General features: G+C 46.2%; 1 protein-coding gene across 1 annotated transcript in view; it reads left to right on the forward strand.

The window, feature by feature from the left end:
* Positions 1-12,163, forward strand: part of git1 (G protein-coupled receptor kinase interacting ArfGAP 1) — a gene marked incomplete at its 3' end in the record, with an annotated part of 33,031 nt that extends 20,868 nt beyond the window's left edge. The window contains exons 14-20 of the mRNA XM_080007454.1: positions 3,125-3,277; positions 4,562-4,957; positions 6,573-6,653; positions 9,255-9,331; positions 10,281-10,457; positions 10,870-10,933; positions 11,948-12,163. Coding sequence (XP_079863580.1) covers positions 3,125-3,277; positions 4,562-4,957; positions 6,573-6,653; positions 9,255-9,331; positions 10,281-10,457; positions 10,870-10,933; positions 11,948-12,163 — 1,164 coding nt within the window. The remainder of the gene's footprint in view (positions 1-3,124; positions 3,278-4,561; positions 4,958-6,572; positions 6,654-9,254; positions 9,332-10,280; positions 10,458-10,869; positions 10,934-11,947) is intronic.
* Positions 12,164-12,500: the final 337 nt, after the last annotated feature.

Raw genomic sequence — 12,500 nt, forward strand, 5'->3', positions numbered from 1 at the left:
GCATGCTTTGCGGGGGAGCAGCCACATTGCTCCTGAGTAACATCATGGGTTATTCTGGGCTCCAGTGAGAGAGGGGGAGGGAAGGAGAGGGAGGGAAGGAGAGGGAAGGAGAGGGAGGGAAGGAGAGGGAGGAAAGGAGAGGGAGGAAAGGAGAGGGAGGGGGAGGGGAGGGGGGAGAGAGAGAGAGAGAGAGAGAGAGAGAGAGAGAGAGAGAGAGAGAGAGAGAGAGAGAGAGAGAGAGAGAGAGAGAGAGAGAGAGAGAGAGAGAGAGAGAGAGAGAGAGAGAGAGAGAGAGAGAGAGAGAGAGAGAGAGAGAGAGAGATCAGACGGTGAGGCAGATGTTGATGGAAGGGAAGAGGGGATCGGTTCAGAGAGGGAGGGAGCCGCAAACCCATTTTTTACTAATTTTAACAATTAACTAATACTGTACAGATTAGGGTGATGGTGATTAATGGTTAGCAATAATTATAATAATAATTAATACCAATAATTGCAATTAAAAACGTCATTTTATGAAGAAAATACCTACATTTGGGTAGACAGTTAAAACGGTTAGATGACGATTTTTGCTCAAATAATTACAATCGGACTATTATATAATAATTGTGACCACTGCAGATGTAGATCTTGAACGAACTCGGGATCTGTCCGTCTATGAAAGGATTTTCAACACATCGGTTATTTGCACCTCGGCCAGTGTGGTCTTGTCAGACGCGAGTGTAGGTTCACAGATTAGCAGAGATGAAAGAACGAGAAAAAGAGAGATGGAGCATGTGGACACGACCCGGGTGGAGGGCAGTGGGTGCAGAGATGTCGCATAATAAATGCTGCGGCGCGGTAATGGAGAGAGCGTTGGAGCCACGGTGAGAGGAAGTGGAAAGGATAGAGAACTAAGGCTCTACTGTGTGTGTGTGTGTGTGTGTGTGTGTGTGTGTGTGTGTGTGTGTGTGTGTGTGTGTGTGTGTGTGTGTGTGTGTGTGTGTGTGTGTGTGTGTGTGTGTGTGTGTGTGTGTGAGACCACTGCATCACACAAGTCCACTGTGTCCCTTAAATAATTAAACTTCTTCTGTATCCAATGAAATGTACTTCATTTTTTAATTTGGGTCAGGGTTAACCCTAATTGGCTAGAACCTCCTGATTAGATATCACAATGAGATAGATAGATAGATAGATAGATTGATAGGTACTTGATTCCTTCCCGGAGTGAAATTGCAGTGTCATTACTTCTAAAAAATAGGCAATAATAATAATACAGCAATGGAATAAAAATAAGAAAATGTCAATTTATGGAAAATGTGGGAATATACAATAAAATGGTTTACTGCACACAATAAAATATGAGAAAATATACACTAAATCTCATGATAAATAATTAAATATATAACATGGAAAAACAAAAAATTAACTATTAAAAAAAAAGTGAAAAAATACAGCTATGCATAAGTGACCCCAAAAAATGTAATAAATGCATTTGTCGAGGGTTGACAGGTCACAGCCGATGATCCTCTCTGATGCTCTGATCACCTGTTGAGTCTGGCCTTGTCCTGGACCTGGCAGGCCCATACCAGACACACACTTTTATTGACTTTTATTGGGGTTTTTTTATTGACGAACTGCTATGTGTTCCTTGCTGATGTTCTGAGGTGTAAACGTGGGAAACAATTATAGTCATTTTTTGGAGGTTTAAATTGCTGGGGTCAAATATTATTATTATTATTATTACTATTATTATTATTATTATTATTATTATATTAATAATATTTTGACATAACAGCTGGGTTAATTTTGATTTTGACAACAGCGCATGCAATAAAAGTGCTGAGGGTCACTATGTTTCATCAGTAGCTCACGGGGTCTTCCAGTGCCTATTCACATTGTTTAATAAATTGTTTAAACATTACATAAAAATTTTGAAAAAATCCATGACTTGAGACTTATTGAATTAACTTTATATTGGCCCATTTTGTGAGGGTCTATTGACTTATAGAACATATTACTAATGAATAAACTTTGTATATTTTTTAAAATCCGTGTTCACGCATCTTTACAGTGGAAAATATAGGAAAAACAAAGAAGACCAGCTTACGGTGCTGAGGTCACGTGTTTTCTAGAGAGGCACAATCCACTTTTTTTCAGTTCTGATCCGATTCCAAATCATACGTGCCAATACTGACTCCGGTACCAGAGCCTTCTACACAACATAAATCATAATTCATTAAATATAAAGGCGACTCAGTGAAATCGATTGAGAAATAGACACAAAATGTTCTTGTGCTTTTTATCCAGAAAAACCGTAGCTCCCCCGTTCACTCGTATTTGTTTACAGGCCACTCCTGCCCGTTCCAATATGGCGGCGACGTTGATGTATTGCAGCAACCGGCCAAAACAGTCAATGTGGCGTGTATGGCGCACGGCGCGTATGGGGGGCGGGGCCGCTGGGGTAGAACAAGGATTTTCAGCAAAGAGCTCGTTGCTAAATAGAATACAAATCCCCTGTATGGGATTATTTTGGTTTTAAACCGGACGCAACCGGCAAGCCAAAGAACATATCAGTGTAGTTTTTAAATCCTCACCTGGTGATTCGTTTCACTATGTCGCTGCACGAATAGGTCCCAGTAGCTCTATGGCGCCGCATATTATATACATCGGAATCATGACGTCTTATTTTGAGGACCAACACAGCTGAATGGCTGCTTCAGTCAGGGACGGTTTACCGAACTCCAACTGCCAGTTCCTATTCGCGCACGCTTTGAATTGTGCTTTCCAGGTTAATTATTTGCCGAGTGGAATTCTCAAGGAGTCTGACCATGAAATGGAATTCGGATCGGCGACGTCACTCCGATATCCGGTAATTGAATGACGTCAGTATCGCCACCCGATACCGATACCGGATCTCTGTTTCCCATCAACCTGCGGAGGCGCCACTGGCAGAGGTCCGCCATTTTGTCTGCTTCCAGGGCCCTCGCGGAATTGAAGCTATTCTCGTTTCCTCTAGTCCAGGACATCCAAAGTGTTTGCCAAGAAAAACAAACAAAAGAAAAAAAACAAAGTGTTTGCCAAGTGGAACTAAGTGATGAAGAAAATGGTGCAGCCCTGATGTGACACATTTTGGTCCCTCCTCCAGAGCATGGACTCGTCGGACCTGTCGGACGGCCCCATCACCCTGCAGGAGTACCTGGAGGTGAAGAAGGCGCTGGCCTCCTCGGAAGCCAAGGTCCAGCAGCTGATGAAGGTCAACAACAACCTTAGCGAGGAGCTACGGAGGCTGCAGAAGGAGGTAAAGCGAGAGGGAGGGAGGGAGGGAGGGAGGGAAGGAAGGGAGGGAAGAGTAGAGTGGAAAGAATGCATGAGATTGTACAACGTTTCATTTTTCAGGGTTGAATACGTCAACAAGTATGCTACATATAAATATATAGTTTATATAATTTATATAATTTTTGGCCCCGCAGTGAGCTATGGGCAGAGATTGGGAAACCGTGGGGCCAAAATATGAAATAGTCTGGGAGAGATGGGTGGATGGGAGGGGCAAGACAGAAGGAGGGCAAGATGATGGAGAGACAGCAGAATATCCAAAGTGTTCCCCTCCCCCTCCCTCTCCCGCGACTAGGCTACGTCCCCCAAAAACTCGTTAGCCTCCATCCGTCACCATCCGGTTTCATCCGGTTCTTCTCCGCCCGTCTCACCTTCATCCCCCCTTCATTGTGTCTCATCAGGCCCCACCCCAGGTTTGCCTTCACGTTGTAGTTGCGTTGGCTTTTGCCGGTCAACACACACACGCCCCATAAGACAGGGAGGGTTCTTACCAGGTCCTTGAGGTGCTTGAAGTACTTGAATTTCATCCTCAGAAATGTATGTACCAGAACACTTGCAAATAGCCCCTTTTGTGCTCAGGTGCTTGAAAAGTCAGTGGATAAAAAAAAGTGCGACCATTGATAACCTGTGATATTCACCCTGGTTTTGTTATTCAAATCATAACGTAATAAAAAATGTCCAGAATCGATTTTACGACAGATTATGCCAGAAATGTACATTTAATCCAGCATGAAATAGACACTTATAATAGTAGATGATTTACAGTATATATTTATATAAATATAGTGTGTGTGTGTGTGTGTGTGTGTGTGTGTGTGTGGCCAGTATATAATAGATATACTTGTATAAATGATAGACAATGAGACTAAGATTGTATTATATTTTAATAAAGATCACATTGAAAATCAATTTTATTTATTTCGCCTTGAAGTCCGTGATAATGAAAATATAGTGCTTAAAAGACCTTGAAGAAAATGTTGTAAAAATGAACCCTGATAAGACACCTTACCCTACTTCAGCATGTCGCCCGGCAGAGCGCCCTCTAATGCTCATCGCAGCTTTTCATTTTTTTAATAAGCACCCCCTCCCCATTTTACAGTACCTGCATTTATGGATGCTTGTCCTTTTTGATTACCCCCAACCCCACCCCGCTTTCCTTTCAACCCCCGTCCATCCTCCCACCCGTCCCCCCTAACTCCATCCTTTCATCCCTCTTTGCCCCCCCCTTCCTCCCCCTCCTTTCCTGTAGATCACGCGGATGCAGACTGAGAACAGTGCGCTGCGGGGGGGCCAGCAGGCTGGGGGGCCAGCAGGCCATGGGGTGGGGGGTCCGGGGCCTGGTGGAGGACTAGGGGGAGGAGGAGGAGGAGGAGGAGGAGGCGGAGGCCACTGGTCGGGGGGAGGGATGAGAGGAGGACTGGGAGGAGCCGGAGTGGGAGTGGGGGCCGGTCCGGGACCGGGTGGGGACACCGCGGGGCTCTCCGCGCCCTCCTCGGCGCCCACCTACGCCCACCCCCACCCCCACCGGAGGGACCGCCAGGCCTTCTCCATGTATGAGCCCGGGGCAGCTCCCGGCCTCAAGGCCCACGGCCCCCCAGCCCTGGACTCCCTGGCAGCCCGCCTGCAGCCCCTCAACACACCCAGCGTAAGTTAGAACCACCCCCCCCCCCCCGTGTCGGCTGTCCCCTCCCCTCTCTCCCTCCCCCTCTCTCTCTCTCCTCCGGCTCACTGTGGCTTGATTGACTGGTGCCCGACCAGACACTTGTCTTTCTCTCCCCTTTCTGTACCCCCTCACCGTCCCCCTCCCTCCCTCTCTCTTTCTCCCTGAAACGGCCGCTCCTGCATGGGCCGCTCCTGCAAGGACCCGCCGCCGCGTGCTCTCGGGTCTGCAGAGGGGCGGGGTGCATGACCTTTGACGTGCGGAGAGAAAGACGGGGGAGACGGTCGTCTCGCCTCGGTCCGTTGCCCCCGGCAACGCCCCACCCCCCCCGACCCTACCCCCTTTGACCTTCCAACCTCTCAGACCCCGGTTTGCTGTTCAGCCCACACTCCCGTCTACCTGCACTGTCGGACACTCGGACCTCTGCTTGGTCTGAAAGCCCAATTGATGGACAACCACGCACGCAAATCTAGATATACGGATGATGTAGTAAAAACCAGAACGTACGTTAACTATTCTAGGATTTTCTGTTCGAGTATTAGTAGAGATGGGAATTGGTCGGCACCTTCCAATTCCACATTAAATGTGCCCACGATAAAACTCCACAGCCAATTCCCAAGTGCTCTCGGTTTGAGTAGCTGTGGCTGTAGCGAGGCATTCGCATTATCGGATGTGGCGATAACGACATTTCCACGATCGAAAATCCTGACGCTTTGATTTTCAGTTTTAGTTTAGATTACCGTCACCGCGTCTCTTGACTGCTGCTTACCTGCCAAACGCAGCCAGCAGAGTTGACACACTTCCAAACACAGCGCAGCATGTTGCATGTCCTTCTCGTGAGCACTGTAGGCGAGGTTAGCCCCCACAAACTCCCATGATGCATCTGGTTATTTCACAGCCACCCGCGGAGGCGCGTGACAGTCTACGTATATGCAGGGTTCTTACCGGGTCCTTGAGGTAATTGCGCTTGAATTTGGTCCTCACAAATTGAGGTACTGGAATACCAGTAAAATAGCCCATTTTGTGCTGAAGTGCTTGAAAAGTCCTTGATAAAAAAACGGCTCGCCAACACAGGAATATAGAACAGCCCCGGCATCGTCACCGTTATTTGTTTCGAGATGTAGAACTTCTTTTCTGCCTAAATGTTTCTCAGCCTTCCCATCGGTCCGGTTCCCTCGCTCATCGCTGAATACCCACCATGCATCCCTTTGGGTGTGAGCACCCTGTGTGACTGTCATCTGACACTGCATCTTGTCCTCCATTTTTAACGTTGGGATCCTTCGCGGCCTCTCCACAGTCGACTACCCTTGAAATAGTGCTGCGGGAGGTGAAGTGCAGCAGCCAGGACGAAAAAATAAATGATGTTCTGAGTCCTGTTCCCTTCTGACACACCTTCTCCTCTCTCTCTCTCATTATGTATATATCTCTTGCTCTCTTTTTAACAACAATTTTTCTCTCCACCCTGTTTCTCCCCTGGCTTGAATCGCTCTCTTCATCCTTCTCTCTCTCTCTCTCTCTCTCGCTCTCGCTCTCTCCCTCTCTCTCTTTCTCTCTGTCTCACTCCATCCTTCTCTCTCTCTCTCTCTCTTTCTCCCTCCAGGTGAGAAAGGGTGGTCCCGGGGGTCCTGCACCCTACGGTGGTCAGCATCTGTCTGCGTCCACGGAGATGGGCCGATACATGGTGGGTTTCTCTCTTCTGATATCGATTTCTCCCAGATGGACTGTTAGCATGTTTTTTTTTTTGTTTTTTGTTTTTTCAACAACGACCTGAGTCTGCGCCCCGGAAAGGTGAGATTCACAAAGAAACCAAAAAAAGGCAAACGCTAATCCACAATATTTGCATCCTTTCCAAAGATGATAATGATAATAATAATAACAATAATAATAAGAAGAAGAAGAAGAAGAAGAAATGTAGCTGAAGGCGGCAATACACAGGGTCCATAATCGACACCAACTTCCCATGGTCAGTTTGTGCTGTCGCTTCTCTTTACATCGGCATTACATCTAAAACAAGTTACATCTGAGTTTCCCTTGAACGCAGCATCGACTCACGTAATGTTTTCTGAGTGCTGGTGAGACCCAGAATTACTAATACAAGGATACACTTGTTGCGTGTTATGACTTTATCCCAAAAGGGAGAAGGTGTCTGTCTGCTCCCTGTAGTGCACAGAGTCCTGCCTCACTGCGTCTCTGTGGAAGGAAATGACTCCGTGTGGAAGTTCCCAACAACAAGCTTCCGTTCAAACATATTAAACACTGCGTGTCCCTCAGAGGCATTTCATCAACTTTTTTAACTTTCAGGACTAAAATAAAACGGACACGATTCAGACCCGTTGCCCTGGAGCTGCAAGCGAACTCCATGTGTGAGGACACAAAGATGGAATATATTTTGGGCTGTTTTAGACTCCTTTAGTTTGTGTGTTAGGACTGGCTGGAATGCCGCACGAGGTGCACGGCACCGTGTTAGTTGCAAACAGACTGTGTTTATATTTTCAAAAAGGGAAAAATATAAAAATATCAAACAAAATGCACCACGCACGTCAAGCAGTTAAGGCGATACACACAAAAACAAACACACATACACCGTTTGTATGGAGCGATGGAGTCCACACTACGTAACTTGCACGGTACGAATGGACGTTCGTAGCCACAACCTGCACATTTATAGCTAATCGGATGATGATGTCACAAACTCCATAAACTCATCTCCTTCCAATACCCGAATGGATGTCATGTAAATATTAAAAAAATTAAAGATAAAGGTTATAAAAGCTAAAATATATGGTAATAAATACATATTTTTTACCTTGCTGTTGTGGCTTACCTGTATATGTTGTATTATCTATTGTATTTGAGTATTTGAGCAATAGGCCATATGTATCTTAAATATCCCGCTTTTTGCATGCATTCATTCAAGTCCCTTATTGTCTGTTTTTGCAGTTATTTTATGTTATACGAGGGAAAATGATCCAATATTGGGCATTTTATCTGGTGTGAAGGAAATTCTTCCGCAATGATCGGTGAGGTTATTCTGCCCGCTACAAGAAGACAAAACTGAGAATATCCAAGATTATTTATTCTGCAGAATAAAGAGAAAGATTCAGTACTGCTCCAAAGCAGCGCTGGGATCAATCTACTATCACAGAGAAAGACAGGAGGCTTTATACAGGAGAACAGGGTGTGGTTTGGGTCAGAGGTCTCCAACAGGTCTGCGCCCACCCCCCCAACTGTCTTCCTGGGTGCCCCCCCTTCCTAGACAAGGGAAATAACAGGTACTTGCAAACTTGACCAGGAAGAATGGGGGTTGCATGACAATGCACTTCTAGGTGTCCCCCATCTCTATAGAAGGTAAACAGGCCACGTGTGATCTGATTCTTTCATATTAGAATTGACATTGTAGGAGCAAAACATTTCTCTTTACATCAACTCTGGGGGGTTCCTGGGGGGACAGACACAAATGTTTTCAAACCCCCTTTTGGAGGTAGAGGCCTTTGTCCTCACTCAAAATAGTTGATCGTAATAATTTTTCCCTCACACTGGTTTTTCAGAGTTTTATTCAGTCTTTTGTCTATATTTGTGCTAACGCAAAAGACTAGAAACCGGAAGTCGCGCCGCTTCCTATTGGCAGTGTGCTTTAGCCAACATTATGCTATGAATGTATTGCGGAAATGGAAAAAACACGTTTATAATGTGACATTACTGTGAAAAAAAAAATGCACGTGGACACATGAGAATGTGAGTTTCGTGTTTTCAAAAGGGACAGTTAATGTTTAACGTTTGCCCCAATGGACTGAATTTCTACAATTAGTGAAATAGAAGAAGGAATAGAATGAGTATATATTTTTTTGTTAGCCACATTTTAACCACCCCCTTCTTTGAAAGACTGATGGTTAGTGTGCTGACAACACTCTGCACTTTACACTTTGCCCTCGACACATAATCCATTTTAAATCCATTTTCCTCCGTTGAAGATGAGATTAAATAGGGTTAGACGAGACGTCTAACCCTATTTAATCTCATCTCCAAACAGATTTCCAATACCAGCGCTGCCATTGATGCATTAACAGCCATAATTGTTTTTTAATAGGACGGTATTCAGTGGATGTACTTTGGATTTCCACGACGGCATCATTAATCCTTTTATTTTACGAGCGTTGGTCCCGGTGGGACCGACCCCTCCCCGCCGGCACGCCGACCTTGAGCCTTAGCGATGCGATCCTCCGACAGAACACGGGGGGAGGAGCGCTGTGTTGTCGCTCACGTCCGCCGCGTCTCTCCTCAGGTCCCCAAAGCGGAGAAGCACGGCAGCGGCACGGACAGCGACTACGACAACACGCAGAGCTACGACCTGTCACTAAGGTCAGGCGCCATATTCACACCCGGATACACTCTGCTTTGGCCGCATTAAGGCGTTGTTCATACAACGTATTAATGACTCGTAATTATTTAGAAGGTTTGAGCCTTGGTGCACTCTGAGTGCTGAGGGATTTCATTCCAAATGAAAGGAACACGTAGAATTATTACCAGTCTGAATATTCATGAAAGGACAAAAGATAAAAGGTTCTTTATTCGGACTGGGTATTGGGGAGGATCTCACCACTCAATTCAGTATGGATTTGATGTTGATGATACAAATCTATATCGATATATTTACATTTTAATACGTATGTTACATCTGACGTAGGGATTACAAAAATATTTCACTGCGAAATTCAGTCTAAATTAAATATTTCAATTCATTTGTGATGGTGAATTTAAGTTGGAAAAAGGTGCCATAACCTCCAAACAAAGTATCGATATTAGAATTGTCAAAGCGATTCAGAAATTGTAAATTGTATATATTACATATATACAGAAATTGTATAGTAACAGAATATCATTTAATAGATTTTTTTTTTTTAACCCCGCCCTAGTTTTTGTCGTGGTTTGCCGCCAGTGTACAACATAAGAGACATTTTGAATTCAGGACACCTATAGCCTTCCTGTTTTCTAATCTGCCCTGTCCACACCAGATGTGTATCCACTCTGTTGACGTCCGCGTGGGCACAGGAAGCCTCTGATCTCCACCAACAGTTTGTAATGAGATTGACAGAGCAGACGGGGAGTGAGACGGTCTCTTAAGCCTTGCAACATTTAACACAGTGTTGAAGTGTCACCGTTTTTACACTCCCATCTTCACACCCACGCTGGTGGACCCTCCGCCCAACACCTCGACCACCAGTTTGTTTTAAGGTGCTATTTGAACCTGTGTTTGTGTGTGTGTGTGTGTGTGTGTGTGTGTGTGTGTGCCTGCGCGTGCTCGCTTCAGTATGGGCCGCAGCAGTGAGGAGGAAGGCCGCGGGGATTCGGAGGAGGGTGGCGGGGGCGACGCAGGGGAGCCGGACCCCACCTTACCGTGCACGGAGGACGTCATACTGAAGACGGAGCAGGTGACCAAAAACATCCAGGAGCTCCTGAGGGCCGCGCAGGAGTTCAAACACGACAGGTGCGGAAGACAGTCACTCTTTAAAAAATAAAAATAAAAATGTATTGTTAAAATCTTGGTTCCCATCATATGACTGTTCAGAGCGACAACCTAACTGAACGCTTCACTATTGAGAAACTTACCACTCTGCTGCAGCTTCTCACTTTGCTTCAGTGCCGTCCAGCGCGGCAAAGTTGAAGCCTTGCCTGACATGTTGAATCAAGTTTTTGAAAAACCGGAAGCACATCTTTTGGCTATATCTGCAATCACGCGAGAGACTAGAAACAGGAAGTTGTGCCACTTCCTACTGGCAACCTACTGTAGCCGTCGCTAAGCTTGGGATGTACTGCGGAAATTGCAAAAACACATTTTAAATGGGATATTACTGTAATATGTAAAAAATTAAATTACATTATTTTGCTCCTGTTCTCAGCTTCGTCCCGTGTTCTGAGAAGATCTACGCCGCCGTCACAGAAATGGCGTCCCTCTTCCCCAAAGTAAGTCCTCCGTGCTTCCGTCTTTCCTTTCCTTGTTTTTCTGTCGTCTCCCTCATCTCCTCCGCCTCCGCACAGAGACAAGTCACACCGGGCCTCTTACCCGGGCCCGTGAGGTGCTTGAATTTTGCCCGTAGAAATTGAAGTACCTGAAAACCTTGAAAATATCAATTTTTGTGCTTGAAATGCATTGAAAAAGTCCTTGAATATACATTGAAAACCTGGGATGTTCCCCCTGGTTTGATTGTTCAAATCTTAACGTAATAAAAACTTTCCAGAATCGCTTTTCCGCCGGATTCTGCCAGGAAAACATAAATTTCTTCCAGCATGGTTTAAAATAGATATAATAGTAGATGACAATGAGATTTTATATATACAGTGGTACCTCGACTTACGACTGTAATTCGTTCTATAAGAACGGCCGTATGTTAAAGCAATTTTTCCCATATACACCACGCTCATATTTTTCTATGACTTCTTTCTTAGTTTCAATGGGAGTCATTGCCTTTTTCTTTTTCCCATCGTCCTTCTTCTTAGGACTCATCATGAAGGGTGAAAATAAACAAAATACACAGCACAAACACAGTAAATATGAAAAGAATATCGATAAGCCACGAACTACATGTACACACGATGTAGGTCGCCCGCTGACTGACTGCTGACTGACAGCTGACCGGCCGCCGACGCGCCAACTGCAAATTTCCACGCTCGTATCTTGGAGCAGTCGGTCGCAAGTCGATACAAATTTTCGGGACTATTGCCACTCGTATCTTGGATTAGTCGTAAGTAGATGCAGTCGTAAGTCGAGGTACCACTGTATATATATAATCGGGACTAAGATTATATGATATTTTAATGAATAAAAATCACATTGTAAATGGATTATATTTGTTTTGCGTGCAGTCCTTGAAAATGGAAAAGTGCTTTAAAAAGTACTTGAAAGTCCTTGATTTTCACTGTGTAATGCCCGAATGAGCCCCATACCACCCTCCCCTCCCTCTGCCCACCCCCCTCCAGCGTCCGGCGTTGGACGCCGTGCACTGCTCGCTGCGCCTGCTGGCCTCCAGCGCCTCGCGGCTCCAGGTGGAGTGTCGCAAGGCGGCGCCCTCGGAGCCCGGGGCCCCCGCCGTGGACTACCAGCTCCTCACGCAGCAGGTCATCCAGTGCGCCTACGACATCGCCAAGGCCGCCAAGCAACTGGTCACCATCACCACGCGCGAGAAGAAGCAGTGACCCCCCTCCCCCCGGGGAACGGAGAGGGCGGGAGAGGGAGAGAGGGGGAGGGACGGGTAGAGAAGGAGGGAACTCTGGGAAGGTGGCGCGCGATGGGAGGGGGCCGGGAGGAGAGGAAGGATCCCAGCCGCAGAGGAGCGGGAAAAGAGATGGGGGGGGTAGAGCGGAAGACGGGATGAAGATGAAACACGGATGAAAGAGAGGATCGACCCTCCTCCTCCTCCTCCTCTCGAGCCGGGGGTGGGGTGGTCTTCTCTCACACCCTTCACCCCCCCTCCCCCCTCCAGATGGAGAGAGGTACGCAGCACGACTGCCACGCTTTCCTATTCCTCCTCTT

Source organism: Zeus faber (genome assembly GCF_960531495.2).
Source record: "Zeus faber genome assembly, chromosome: 9".
Lineage (NCBI taxonomy): Eukaryota > Metazoa > Chordata > Actinopteri > Zeiformes > Zeidae > Zeus > Zeus faber.